The 16080-nt window shown below is 37.0% G+C and overlaps 1 protein-coding gene across 1 annotated transcript in view; it reads left to right on the plus strand.

Annotated features, from left to right (window-relative positions):
- Window positions 1–16080, plus strand: part of LOC107684467 (gamma-aminobutyric acid receptor subunit delta-like) — a 35009-nt gene that overhangs the window by 13488 nt on the left and 5441 nt on the right. The window contains exons 2-5 of the mRNA XM_016480719.1: window positions 5297–5412; window positions 8843–8910; window positions 13281–13501; window positions 15367–15449. Coding sequence (XP_016336205.1) covers window positions 5297–5412; window positions 8843–8910; window positions 13281–13501; window positions 15367–15449 — 488 coding nt within the window. The remainder of the gene's footprint in view (window positions 1–5296; window positions 5413–8842; window positions 8911–13280; window positions 13502–15366; window positions 15450–16080) is intronic.

Here is a 16080-nt window from a genome sequence, read left to right on the forward strand (position 1 = left end):
CTAGTCAAGTCTGTTCATGCCTAGTCAAGTCTGTTCATGCCTCGTCAAGTCTGTGTATCTAGTCTTCATCTGTTTGGATTATGTTTGGATCACCTGTAAATAAACTGCACTTGGGTTCTTCACTACTCGCCTTCAGTGGCTGAATCTTTACACAAGCAAACACATGTGCGCAACTCCGTTGCTCCCCCGGAAAAACAAAATGCATCCACTGTTCCTTTAACGCTGAGTTCAGTCACTCTTTAATTTTTAGGTCCAATTCTCGCCATTAACAAACCATTAACTACAACTTTTGCCTCAATAAACTCCTAATTTGCTGCTTATTAATAGTTGGTAAGGTAGTTGTTAAGTTTAGGGTATTGGGTAGGAAGCATGCAGAATATGTGTTTTATTAGCATTAATAAACAGCCAATAGGTTAATAATAGGCATGCTAATAAGCAACTAGTTAATAATGAGAATTGGACCCTATGCTAAAGTGTTACCCTGGGTTCTTTGGGAAGCTGAATAAGGTTCTCTTTACGTCACATCCAAAAACACACTTCTTTGAAGACATTCTTCTTGAGCAAGTCCTGTGCAGCGCTGCCGATGACTTCTGTAACCTGAAAGGAGTATGTTGATGGGCTGCTCTGGTTGATGTGTGCGAGCGCTCTTCCGCGAGAAGTTCCCATACAAGGAATTCACGGCGTCATGAAGGGCTATGCTGGAAATAAACTTAACGAAACATCCAAACCCGAAATACCCCATCATATATCCAACTCGTTTTTTGAAACTTTGGCAACGTTTAGCGCGAGAATCCAACTCTTTAACAGTGTAAATAACTTTTAAATATACGGTAACCGTATGTCAGCCGGAGTATAACGGCAGAACTATATTTAATTAATTAAAAGTTTCTGTTAAAATAGGATTAGTTACTTCACAGAATGAATTTGCATGAATTTACTTTAGTTTACTTTTACTTTTACATTTGCCTCCAGTGACACTGATTTGCTATTGGAGTTGCTGAGGAATTGAGACAAGTCAGGAAGATTATTTACAAAGCAGTCTCTTTGTGGTAGAAGTGATGGTTCTACCATACTTGCAACAAGGAGTTGAATTTGCAGCTTTAGCTATATGGAGTATGCACGAGACTAGATAATGATCCGAGATGTCATCACTCTGCTGCAGAATTTCAATGCCATTAACATCAATTCCATGTGATAGTATTAAATCTATGATTACGACAACGAGTAGGTCCTGACACGTGTTGTCTAACCCCAATAGAGTATAGAATGTCTATAAATGCTGATCCCAATGCATCTTTTTCAACATCAACATGGATATTAAAATCACCAACAATTAAGACTTTATCTGCAGCCAGTACTAACTTGGATTTAAAATCAGCAAATTCTTTGATAAAGTCTGTATGGTGCCCTGGTGGCCTGTAAACAGTAGCCAGTACAAATGTCACAGGGGATTTATCATTAAAACTTGTTTCTCTGGATAATGTTAAATGAAGCACCATTACTTCAAACGAATTATACTTGGAACCAGACTTCTGAGAAATACTGAAATTATTGCTATAAATTGTAGCAACACCTCCCCCTTTACCTTTTGAACGTGGTTCATGTTTATAACAGTAATCTTGGGAGTGGGGGGACACATTTAAAATAATGTAATCATCAGGTTTTAGTCAGTTTCTGTCAAAGTCGAACAGAGCCCATCTAAGTTATGATCTGATCATATCATTTACAAAAAAATGAAAATTGTAGAAAGGGATCTCATATTTAATAAGCCAAGCTTTATCATTTGTTAATCTGAATTATATCAATTTTTTTATTTGTTGAACATCAATTAAATTGTTACCCTTAAATTGTTTTGGATGTTTTTTTTTGTGTTTTTTGTTTTTTGTATTTGCTAGCCCAGGGAACAGACAACAGTCTCTATAGTATTATATGTAGGTGAAAGTCTCTATGTGCTGAAAATTAAAAGACTTCTGTGACGTGAGGCAGCTAGCAGTAGTTTTGAAAAGCTTTCCTTAAACAGATAAGCAAATATCTTATTATATATTATTATAAATATATTATTCCTAAGTATTTTAACTCTAAACTGAAGATGATAAGGTTTCAGAAAATTGCTGTTCAGCTAGATCATTACCTGGACAGTATACTTTTCCCTATATTGAGTTTATATCCTGATATTTGTCTAAATGTTTTTAAAGCAGAAATTATCATAGGAACGGTCTTAGATGGATTGGAAATATATAATAATAAATCACGCTGAGAAAATCCCACTCTAGGAAGCCTAGGTTTATAAAGCGATTGCCAGAGGTTCAGTCATTAATGCAAAGAGCATCGGAGATAGCAGGCAGCCCTAACTACGTATTAACCAAAAGTAATCAGACCTACATTTATGTGTTTCCCTGTCAGTTCCATTGTTTCTCAGCTCCTTGCCTTATTTGCCCATTGCTGTTTAATGGGTTTTACTTGTCTCCCTTGTTGTCTCACTTGTTTCAATGCCATTAACATCAATTCCATGTGATAGTATTAAATCTATGATTACGACAACGAGTAGGTCCTGACACGTGTTGTCTAACCCCAATAGAGTATAGAATGTCTATAAATGCTGATCCCAATGCATCTTTTTCAACATCAACATGGATATTAAAATCACCAACAATTAAGACTTTATCTGCAGCCAGTACTAACTTGGATTTAAAATCAGCAAATTCTTTGATAAAGTCTGTATGGTGCCCTGGTGGCCTGTAAACAGTAGCCAGTACAAATGTCACAGGGGATTTATCATTAAAACTTGTTTCTCTGGATAATGTTAAATGAAGAACCATTACTTCAAACGAATTATACTTGAAACCAGACCTTTGAGAAATACTGAAAACATTGCTATAAATTGTAGCAACACCTCCCCCTTTACCTTTTGAACGTGGTTCATGTTTATAACAGTAATCTTGGGAGTGGGGGGACACATTTAAAATAATGTAATCATCAGGTTTTAGTCAGTTTCTGTCAAAGTCGAACAGAGCCCATCTAAGTTATGATCTGATCATATCATTTACAAAAAAATGAAAATTGTAGAAAGGGATCTCATATTTAATAAGCCAAGCTTTATCATTTGTTAATCTGAATTATATCAATTTTTTTATTTGTTGAACATCAATTAAATTGTTACCCTTAAATTGTTTTGGATGTTTTTTTTTGTGTTTTTTGTTTTTTGTATTTGCTAGCCCAGGGAACAGACAACAGTCTCTATAGTATTATATGTAGGTGAAAGTCTCTATGTGCTGGAACCAGACTTCTGAGAAATACTGAAATTATTGCTATAAATTGTAGCAACACCTCCCCCTTTACCTTTTGAACGTGGTTCATGTTTATAACAGTAATCTTGGGAGTGGGGGGACACATTTAAAATAATGTAATCATCAGGTTTTAGTCAGTTTCTGTCAAAGTCGAACAGAGCCCATCTAAGTTATGATCTGATCATATCATTTACAAAAAAATGAAAATTGTAGAAAGGGATCTCATATTTAATAAGCCAAGCTTTATCATTTGTTAATCTGAATTATATCAATTTTTTTATTTGTTGAACATCAATTAAATTGTTACCCTTAAATTGTTTTGGATGTTTTTTTTTGTGTTTTTTGTTTTTTGTATTTGCTAGCCCAGGGAACAGACAACAGTCTCTATAGTATTATATGTAGGTGAAAGTCTCTATGTGCTGAAAATTAAAAGACTTCTGTGACGTGAGGCAGCTAGCAGTAGTTTTGAAAAGCTTTCCTTAAACAGATAAGCAAATATCTTATTATATATTATTATAAATATATTATTCCTAAGTATTTTAACTCTAAACTGAAGATGATAAGGTTTCAGAAAATTGCTGTTCAGCTAGATCATTACCTGGACAGTATACTTTTCCCTATATTGAGTTTATATCCTGATATTTGTCTAAATGTTTTTAAAGCAGAAATTATCATAGGAACGGTCTTAGATGGATTGGAAATATATAATAATAAATCACGCTGAGAAAATCCCACTCTAGGAAGCCTAGGTTTATAAAGCGATTGCCAGAGGTTCAGTCATTAATGCAAAGAGCATCGGAGATAGCAGGCAGCCCTAACTACGTATTAACCAAAAGTAATCAGACCTACATTTATGTGTTTCCCTGTCAGTTCCATTGTTTCTCAGCTCCTTGCCTTATTTGCCCATTGCTGTTTAATGGGTTTTACTTGTCTCCCTTGTTGTCTCACTTGTTTCCCTTCCTGATTTTATTTCCTTTAGCCACCTTTTTCTACCGCCCCATACTTTCAGCACACCATAAATAACAAGTTAAATATTACTATAGTTTTAATGTATGTTATGTAACGTGTATGTTGATAAAAAATGTTCCATCATTAACGGGATGATGGATGGATATTTCAATTTCATTTTGACAGATGCAAATATTGTGTACCCTGTTTCTTACAGTAAACACCGCTAATAGAGATTAATAAACTGGGAAAGAGATGTGGGAATTTGGGAATAAAAAGGAGGAATTCTTAGTACATTGAATTATTCATGGGATATATTGTTTATTAAATCGGAAGAGCATACCACAATTGCGCAGTATCTGCTGTCTTTTTCATAGTTACAACAGAAAAACAAGAAAAAAATAAAAAAGTGAGGAGGAACAGAGAACACATGACTAAAATGATACCAATGTCTCATTAATATAGCAAGTGTTATGTCGACATAGAACATGAAAGAAAATTTACAGCTCATTCTGTCAAATTGACAGATGAATATTATTTTTAGTGTAACCTTATTTTTTTTAATTATTTGTTTCCGTTTTGAGATTCTCATCGAGATTCTGGTGTATATTCTCATTGTCAGTTTTGTCCTTTATGTCTGTTGGGCATTGACCTTATTACCTCCTTAACTCCCTGATTCAGTTCCCCCATTTGTATTTTGTTTTATGTCTATGTCTATTTGTTCTATTTTGGACTCTAAATCAATTTTGTTTGGCTTGTTTTGTTTCTTATTGTGTAACCAGCATCCACTGAGCCCCTCTGCAAGTTTTTACTTTTTGTTTTGCTTTTTGATGCTCGGATTCTGTGTTTTATCCGGTTTTCCCAAACGCCTGTAATTAAAACCTTTTTCAATCCATCCAATTGTCCTGTATTTAAGTCCACTTTCAACTAAATATGTGCACATAATATATTTCAATATTGTGATTATCAAACTGCAATTACACGTCACACATCCACATCTGCATCTTTGATAAAATTGTGAAAGAGAAAGTGAAGAACATTTGTTTGTTTTGTCCCCATAGGGCCATGCTGAGTGATATTGGTGACTATGTTGGCACAGACATTGAAATATCCTGGTTGCCTAATCTGGATGATTTAATGAAAGGGTATGCTCGAAACTTTCGCCCAGGGATTGGAGGTGAGTTTTATATGCATAGCTTATCACAGTGGATTGCACTACACTGATCAACCTCCTGCAGTCATTTTTAGCATCAATATTTAGCCTCTCTTTTTTTCACAACAAACCTCTCACTCAGCGTTCCTACCAACAGTGTTCCAGTCTATTTTTAAAGTATTACAATTAGCCCACATATATTTGAATCATATCCTAAGGGTATACTCACACTAGGCACGGTTGCCTTGAACCGAGCACGATTATCCCCCCTCCCCACTCCCCCGCTAGCCTGTACTCACACTTGCACTAAAGATTCCGGGCCGGAGCACGCTTACGTCATGTATGAGATAACGGAGAAAACCACTTTCGCTAATATTCTGCAGAATAATTAATAATAATTCATTTATAATTTATGCCGTGCATTGATTTTCACTTGTATGTATCAGAAAATTATTACGGAGGCAGCTGACGTTAATGAAATAATTTGCAGCTTTACTCACAAACTACATTTCCTGTTCATCAATAAGGTAAGAACCAGAGCCATTATAAACCTAAATATACTTGATTAAATTAAATTAATTGAAAAGTTTAGTGTAGTAGTAGTAGGCTAATAGAATATGTTTGTGGTGGTCGTAATGATGACAGTAGCGCACACAAAATAGTATCTGTTCCGTGCTCCGGCGCGGTTAGCGCTCACACTGCATGCGTACCGCGCCCGAGCCCGAGCCCAACCAAACCGTGCCCTGGCCCACCTCTTCCAACTGGGCCAGGGCCGGTTAAACGAATCGCACCCGCTCACACTAGTCAAACAAACCGGGCTTTGGGGGTCAAACGCGCTCGGGCACGGTTCAAAATGCCTAGTGTGAGTACACCTTAAGAAACAAGCTGGCGAGAGGCACACCACATGTCAGTATTGATAAGTACCTAGTAATAAATATCTTATTCAGTAGGTCAGTGGTTCTCCTCTGCAGACCTGGGGACCCACTGCTCTTCATTTATTTTTCCTCATTTCTGAAACTGTAGATATAATTGATTATAATAAGCGGGCCATTCTATAATTTAGCTTACATTTCATGTCCATTGATGCTAATTATTTTTTAAACAGTTTTCTAAGAGAATACATACTATAATCTCACACTAATCTTTTGTACACCAAGTTTTTCAGTTTGACTGAAATAATGTCTTATTTCTTTCAAAAAATAAAATGTTTAATTTTACTCATGTTACTTCATGTTACTAACCAAACAGCCCCCTGTAAACTAAAAAATTAATGTTTTATCACTAAACCATGTCACCAGCATCATGTGATGTCATTTTCTTACATGGCAGACATTTTGAACACATTATGGTAAATGTCCTCTTTTTTCTATATTTTATCTCCAATTACCTATTATCATAGAGTATATTAATTGCCTGTCAACTATGTTGGGTACATTGTTTTGGTTTACAATATTTTTATGGTTTCTCTTCAAATAAATATTGAAATTGAACCTGATCAAGAAAATAACATTTGGTCGGCTAGACAAGGTCAGCCATTGATATTATGAGTCAGCATAGCGACCAAGAAGCTTAAAAGCACACCCCGTGTAAACAGCGTTAGCTTCTGATAGGTTGAAGCAAGCGCTCACAAGGATGCAGGAAGTATGGCAGGGTGATGCAGCATCTTGTTCCCTTTGGGGAACCATGGTTACATACATAACCTAGAGACGTTCCCCTTCAGGAAATCGTGCTGCGTCGGAAACGTTTTGGGAATGAGAATACCAACTCCGCCATACTGACGAATGCCTGTCTAGTGTGAAGTCGATGCGCACATCTCAAGACAGAAGCACTTTAGAGCCCAGAGGGGTCCCAACATTTAGGTTATAAAACCTGACAAAGGTGAGTGGGATAGACCAACCCACAGCCTCACAAACATTGTGTATACTATAGACAAGTTCTAGATAAGAAGGTCTTAGAGGCCGCCATACTTCAGGTTGAGTAGGCCCTGACCGCCAAAGGTGTCTGGAGGTCAGAGGACTCATAAGCCAGAGAGATAGCCTCAACTATCCACCTGCTTTGTGTCTGCTTGGTCGCCGAGAGACCTCTCTTAGGTGGACCAAAGCAAACAAAAAGTTGATCAGACTTTCTTCACAGGGCAGCTCTGTGTACATATGTGTCCAGTGCTCGAACTGGATACACCAAGGTAAGCTTTTCCTGGTCTGGCTCCCGGAAGGGAGCAGAACAGAATGCCTTAGAACCTGGGTAGGCACTTTTGGCACATAACCCGGCCTCAGATGCAGAAATGATTTGACCATCCCAGGTGCAAAGTCCAGACATGAAGGGGCCACTGAAAGGGCCTGAAGATTGCCAACTCTACTGAGAGAAGCGGGTTTCTCTCTAACGACTGACCACCCAAAAGGCCGTGGTAAGCAGGTGAAGGGAGTCACCCCTGCAAAGAATCGCTCTTGAAAGAACTCCATCACTGAACCAACTGTGCAGTTAACTGGGTCCAACTGGCGATCAGTCCTGCACCAGCCTCCAGGGCGCCCACCCCCCCTCCCTGGTGGAATTGTTATGGCGCGGGACACGCCTTACGGGAGGGAGGAGTAATGTCAGACTCTGTTCCGTGTTTTTTGTGTGTTCTGCTCCCCATGTGTTTCCATGCCCTTATTTGGTTTTCCTGTTCCTGCTCCCTAATTAGTTCTTAATTTGTTCCCAGCTGTGTTTGGTTAATTATCCTCGTTCCCCTGTGTACTTAAGTTCTAGTCTGTTCAGTCTGTCTCTGTCAGGTCTTAAACGTCGATGTTGTGCTGCATGTTGTGTTCCTGCCTGCACTGTGTCTCCCCTTCTGAAGTTCATTAAAATCTCCTTGTTGATGTACTCCACGTCTCCTCATTCCTCATTCCTCGTTCCTCACTCCGTGCTCCTCCTGTAGGCGACCGTGACAGACGTATGGTGCGGTATCGGGAGACCTTGAGTCTTGGCTCAATGTCCTTTGCTGACCCAGTTCCCCTGTTGCTGCTTCTCTCTTCTCACACTGTTCTGTCCAATAAAATGAAAAGGCTAATATATAATAAAATATTTATGTAATTAATACTAAAAATTATACAGTCACATTCATAGCTTTTTCTGTCACATGACTCACAACAAATCCAAGGCACTTAAGGCTTTTTGTTGTGACTATACACCCCATCTGAGTGCCTTGCATCTGCTTTTCTTTCATAAACATACCATTCTACAAAAAGAACACACTAGTGGAGGTGATATTTTACTGTACAGCCTTGAAACAATGTCCATCTAATGATGTCCAGGGATTGAATTTGATTATTTTATTTGATTACTTCATTTTTTATCTTTTATCATGGTATATATTAATTAGAAGAAAGCTTAAATAGTTTTTTTTTTTTTTTAGTTTGTTTTGTTTTGTTTTTGGAAGTCTGATCATTAATTTTCCTTTTCTCACATGTCTCCACAGGACCTCCTGTGAATGTCTCCATGGCCATTGAAGTTGCCAGTATTGACCATATCTCAGAAGCCAACATGGTAATGTTTTGGATATCACCCTATTTCGCATATATGATGTATTGGATTTGTTTTGTTCTAGTACTGAAAAAAAAAGAAAAAGAAAAGTTTTGAATGTGCTAAACTTCTTTTGAATATTTTCCTTTCCAAATGGAGTGGATTCAGTTCCAGAATAATAAATAAAATAAACAGTAGGAGTAAATCTATGTCAATTCATGATTTACAAAAACATCTAGTTAATAAAATGTTCAAACAAATTAAAAAATCACTGGACACATAATAAGCAACAATACATTTCAGTGTTCATCTAAACACCATCATCAGGTGTAAAAACACAGGAAGTAACTCTGGCAAATATACATATGCAGAAGTCACAAGACTACTAAGTTTTCCACATATTATGCTTGCCAGAGTCTTGTCGTTTCTTTTTATGTAGGCCAGTGATTTTTAATAAAGTGTTATTTGAACAAGTAGGGGTGAGTATACCCCTGTGCAATATAATTAAAATGTTAAATGATTCAGAATTTTATCACCTCTTATCAGTTATTTCTAAGTTGACAAGTACAGTTTCTTCTTATTAGCAGTCAAAAAAATATTGTACAAAGACTACATTAAAAATACAGACCCTAAAGTAGAAACTCAAAGCAACATAAGTGAATACACCTGTTTTCAACAATGAAAGTGAAGTGAAGTGACGTGTGGCCAAGTATGGTGTCCTATACTCAGAATTTGTGCTCTGCGTTTAACCCATCCAAGTGCGCACACACACAGCAGTGAACACACACTCAGAGCAGTGGGCAGCCAATGCTGCGGTGCCCGGGGAGCATTTGGGGGTTCGGTGCCTTGCTCAAGGGTCTCACCTCAGTCATGGTATTGAAGGTGGAGAGAGTGCTGGATATTCACTCCCCCCACCTACAATCCCTTCTGGACCTGAGACTTGAACCCACGACCTTCGGGTTACGACTAAGTCCGACTCTCTATCCATTAGGCCACGACTACTCCAACCACCTGTGTATCAGTGACACACAAGTTACAAAACCTGTGATCACTGAAAAAACAAATGTGTACACCTGTGAATAAAATGTGAACCTGTTCCAAATTACCTGATGGTTATCTAAAAAAAATCTACCAAACCTACTGTAACACAAATAGGCAAAAACACAAACAACTGGTAAATTCTGGCACAAACCAACCATCCAAAGAAACTTTTCCATTAAGGGGCGATATTTTTTTTTATGCAATATTATTACAATAATCATCATTGTCAATCATTGCTCTTGATATTGTAATAATGAGTATTCATTTTGATTAATGGAATACATAAGAAATGTGTTTTTGGGAAGTGGAATGTCATATACAGGCTACACAGATAAAACAAGCTAAAAGCTATTTATGAATTAGTTTATTGCTTTTTACGCTTTAAAAAAATCAAGACTTTACTTTGGTTATTTTAGTAGCATAAAAAACAAAATGATTATTTAAACTGGGATTCAATTATATACAGAAAGCGAGCAAAAAATGTTCCCCATCATTGAAGTGGTTCATGACTTAAGCTCACTGACTGAGCTCTGTGCTCTTGCAAAAACTCCCACTTGAGAGTGTGGAATTCAGTCAATGAACATGCGCACTGAACGTTCTTCATCACCGGTGACTAATCTGATCTCTGTTTGGCCAGAAACGTGTATGTTTGGTTATAATGCTCAACGCTTCAAAATGATGCAACGTGAGCAGATCTAAATGTAATGCTGTAATCAACACTTTTCATTAATCATCACATCTCACTTTAATCACAGCAATCATAATAAATTTAGTTTAATTGTACAGGGGTTTATTTTGCCTCATTATCTTGAATTTGGGGAGTATTGTTTTGGATTTTTTTGCCCAAGCCCCCATTAATGTCTGACCCTGTAGGCTATAAATTAAGGTTGGATATTGTTTGTTACTTCACAATACAATACATAAAATGATGCATTATTTACAATACAATATGTATCATGATATGTCACAAAGGAACATGTCCAGGCCACTTTTCGAAATTCTTCTAGATCAGGGCTGTCAAACTCAATTCCTGGAGGGCCGGAGCCCTGCAGAATTTTGTTCCAAACCTGCTCCAACACACATACACTTCAGTCACCAGCCCCCACCCCTACTGATTTTAACCGAAGGGTCAACATCATCCTCAGCATATTAGATAATATACAAATACTTAAAAATCCACAGATAAAGACAAATACAAACTATTTTGGTAGAGACAAACCAATATTTTGATGATTCAGAAAAATGATATTTTGGTATAGAGATTCTGTATTCTACCGCAGACTGTGAGAGTATATGAGCACTGGGTCACACTTCAGTTTGGGGTCCAATTCTCACTGTTAACTAACCATTAACAACGACTTTTGCCTGAACTATGGAGACACTTCAGATTCTGTTGCAAAGCACGCTCTAGAAGACAATAATATCATTATTTAGCTCAAGTCAGTTCAGTGTTGGTTCAGTTCAGAACAATTCCAGTGTGAAGTTCGTCAATTTTGAAACAAGTTCAATCCAGCTATATGCAGTTCAACAAAAGGTAGCAATGTCATTAGTCAGCTCGAGACAGTCAATGTTGATTCAGTTACGTTCAATAACAGTGCCGATGTTACAAGACACAATTCAGCTGTAAAGCATTTCTACAAAAGACAATAGTGCAATCATCCATCTTAATTCAGTTCACGTTTTACTTTTTGTCAGTGCAATCACATTGATAAGTGTTTTTCACCACTGCTAAGCAAGCCAAAAGGCCACAGTGGAGCTTTGTGGAGCTTAAATAAATGGTCTTTTTGTACTGAGGATTTTATTGTAAGCTCTCAAACTCACAGGAAGTTTTAATGGTTCAGTGAAATTGATTTCTTATGTCATGACCCCTTTAAAGAGAAAGGCAGAGCAACACAACACATCCAGTAAAGAACTTTCCTATGTGAGCTTGATATGATGGTGTGAGTGAGAAAGTCTGAGTTATGTGCAAGTTCCAGAATTTGGGTAAAGCTTAGCCTATATTAAACAACTGTAAAGATAAATATGACTACATATTACAATGCTTGTCAGTAGGCTTTGCTCCAACATTTATTAATGAATGACATATGTGTGTTTATGAGCTGGTTTATTTATCCCAGTCTTTTAAAATCTCGGAATGAAACTGAGTGAAACATATGTAATGTCAAATTGTATAAATTTGCTATGTGCATTAAATAATTTGGTAACACTTTAGATTAGGGAACACATATTCACCATTAATTGAGAGTTTTCTCTCAATATAATCCTAATTTGATGCTAATTGATATTAAGTAAGGTAGTTGTTGTAGTGGTTATGTTTAGGTATGGGGTATGATTAAGGGATCTTAGAATATGGTCATGCATTAATATGTACTTTATAAGTACTAATAAGCAGCCAGTATTAATAATATGCATGCTAATAGGCAACTAGTTAATAATGAATAGTGTTCCCTAATCTAAAATTTTAAACATATAAATCTAATCTTTCAACTCTGCTGCTTATTTTTATTAAGTGTGTTATAATGATTTAATGAACACATGGCTTTGCTGTCAAAGTCTTAAAAAGTTTATAAATTACCTTAATTCTGATTGGTTGAGTTGTGTTCAAAGGCATTGAAAAACGCTGTATAAATGCACACATTCAATAGTAATGCATATTAGGAACCAAGCACAGACGGTTCGTAAGCACCAATTGTTAAGACTATGGTATTCCAGAGAACTGCTTGCAGGAAGGTTATGAAACTTGGTACACAGATATACTGAATATTAACCAAAGAAATATTGAAATCTGTAACTCAAACTTTTTAGCACTACCAAATTTGCACTCATGTTTCTGCCAATAACTTTTGAACTTGCCTCATGCTGAGGTGAGACAAGCTCCTTGTGGAAGGTTTTTGTTTGTTTTTTTGTCTATTATCTATTTTCAGACCATACCAGACAATGTTGTGGATTCTGTGTTACTAGACCAAATGATTATTATTTGATGTATTAACCAATTTGATGGCATTATTCGAAACTGAATCTGAAGCTGCCACCAAACTTTGTGTGTGCCCTTGTCACACCACACTGACCACATCACATTGATTTTGTCACAGCACCACCTATTTGTCAAAAGTAATAAATATTATTATTATCTATATTAATTATTGATTTTACCACTGTTCAGGGGTTTTAGGAAGAACAAGAACACCCCATATCGATGTTAAAAACCATTGTAATGCATAGCCTCTAATGGCTTATTGCTTGATTTAACTCAATGCTTTAAAGTAAACTTATATGTAAATATGTACAATACACAACATGTCCCAGAAATGTTACTAAACAGCTGTTTTGTTTTCGTGCATTTGTTTTGACAGGAATACACCATGACGGTGTTTCTGCGGCAGAGTTGGAGAGATGACCGTCTGTCCTACAACCACACAAACAAAACTCTTGGCCTGGACAGCCGCTTTGTGGACAAACTCTGGTTACCAGACACATTCATAGTTAATGCCAAATCAGCCTGGTTTCATGATGTTACTGTGGAGAACAAACTCATACGCCTGCAGCCTGATGGAGTCATTCTCTACAGCAGTCGGTACGTGGGTATGCTTTAAGTGCATTTTAAACTAGTTTGTGATTTCGTATTGGCAATAATGTAAAAGGACTTTGGGCAGCACAGTAAAGCTGGAATGTTGACAGATCATGGTAAAGGGAAGAAAATTTAAGTTAAAAAAATCAAATACTCATGTTTATAAATAGAGACAGTCATTATAACAAAATAAATATAAAGTGGTCTGTTCTTTATTTTATTACAAATAAATCTGCCTATCAACTTTAATGAACACCATCTACTCAGGCCCAGATTAAGAATTCAGAGGCCCCTGGGCACAATGTCTTATCAGGCCCCTTCCACACCCACACACGCACACAATCAAGGTTTTGAATTATAGGGTACTATTTGTTGGAAACACCTCTAGCTTATACAGGATTTACACTGACAGGTTACAGCCTATGATCACAACCTGAAGGACAATATTAACACCTGTAGATATTCTCCATCATACAGGATTTACACCACATGATTGCAACAATGCTTTTCTGGACCAGCAGCAATCGTTGCAATAAGTGTAAATAGTAATTATGCTATCTATACTTTATATTGGCAGATACTATTTGCACCTCAGTATTTTTGTACATTAACAGGATGCAATAATAACATAGGGCCTCATTCATGAAACCTGCGTAAAAATATGAGTAAATTCAAAGTCATTTGTGTGTAAAAACAGACCTCGAAAACTCTCCTCCAGTTTCACAAATGCCTTGTAAACATCAGATTTGATAGTTGAACATGTGCATGTTAATAAATTCCAATCATTCATAATATTTCGTAAATGCAAAAAAGACAAATAGAGCATATGCCTAACAATAAATATTCAATTAACATGTGTCCACCAAAGCGTTTTTAGCCAGCTGAAAAATGCCAGGTGCTCTTCTAAAAACGACCAACTGGTGGCTCTTGAGAACACTTTTGAGGCACAGCTTTCTTCCAGCTGAGACGCTTTGGTTGCTATGATTTGGAAGATCCACGGCAATAACATATTACTATTATCTCATTTTGAATGTAATCTCATTACTGAATATAAAAATGCAGTAACCAGTAATATTAACTTCTCCATTGTTGTTCAGTCGGTTGGTCGGGGTAGTAATTGTCCCGCCCCTCCTCAATTGATTGGACGGCTGGGTAAAAAATGACAGTGACGAACGCTGCGTTTTACCCAAAGTTAAACAGTTATTAACTCTCAGCTACAAAAAATAAAAAATAAAGTAAAATAAAGACAGAGCGCATCAAAATTCAGTGTCATCAGTTTGCCAAAAAGAACACAGAACATTTTACGCACCATTACACGTGGTAGGGAGCAGTTTAGAGTTTGCTTTAGAACCAACTAACATTTTGAAAATACGAACATTTTCATGAATTTGAAAGTTTACATCAGAACAGTTTTACGGACGATTTACACAAAAATTAGTTTTGCTTGTGTTTCATGAATGAGACCCATAGAGTGTAAGTGATTATATATAGCTCGGAAAAAGTTGGATTCGAACCTGTGTCGATCGCGTCAAAAGCCAATTCTGAAAGTCTTACGTTCTACTGCCTACACCACTAAAAACATTGAATTTAATTGACACAATTGAATGTGTCTTTTGTAAATCATTGCATCTACTTAATAAATAAATAAATGCCACCATTGACCAATATTTCTGAGAGCTGTGTAAAGCAAACAAATGACGGCAACAGTATTTTTTCAGTAAAAAACCTGAAAGAACATCCCAGCAACATCATTATTTTAAAAGAATTATAATTTACTTTCCATGTCTTAACACATGATCACAGAGGGTTTATTTCTTCTCTGTGACCTGCTCCATGTTCAAAATGTTTAATCGTGATGGTTTCCCTTTCAGAATTACATCTACAGCTGCATGCGACATGGACCTCACAAAATACCCCATGGATGAACAGGAATGCATGCTAGACTTGGAAAGCTGTGAGTAAAGGGAAAACTTATATCTGGCATCTTTCTTTCGCATTTAAAGTGTTTCAACTTCATGAGCACGAAAATAATTCCTGCACAAAAAACAAACCATGACAACAATGCCTGTGACTTTATATATCACAAAAACCATGTATTTTTTAGTGTTTTAAAGGGGTCATATGATGCTTTTTTTAAAGATCATTATTTTGTGTATTTGGTGTAACAGAATATGTTGACATGCTTTAATGTTCAAAAAACACATTATTTTTCAAATACTGTACATTATTGTAGGTCCTCTATGCCCCGCCTCTCTCAAACGCTTCGTTTTCAACAAAGCCCCCTCCTTTGACAAGCGCAGTCTGCTCTGATTGGCCAGCTGACCCAGTGCATTGTGATTGGCCGAACACCGCAAGCACTCGTCGGAAATGTAACGCCCCTTACCATAATCGCGAGCTTCATCTTTCAAAATAAATGTAAAGACAGAGCCCGAAAGGGGAACAGAGTCGCGTGACAGACACAGTGATGAAGCTGGTATGTGTTTGCAGTACACAAGCCACGGTTAAGACAGCTGACTCCACTGTGATGTGACCCTCACTCACTCTCTCTCTCTCTCTCTCTCTCACACACACACACGCGCGCGCGC

Source organism: Sinocyclocheilus anshuiensis, unplaced genomic scaffold (genome assembly GCF_001515605.1).
Source record: "Sinocyclocheilus anshuiensis isolate Anshui unplaced genomic scaffold, SAMN03320099.WGS_v1.1 scaffold397, whole genome shotgun sequence".
NCBI lineage: Eukaryota > Metazoa > Chordata > Actinopteri > Cypriniformes > Cyprinidae > Sinocyclocheilus > Sinocyclocheilus anshuiensis.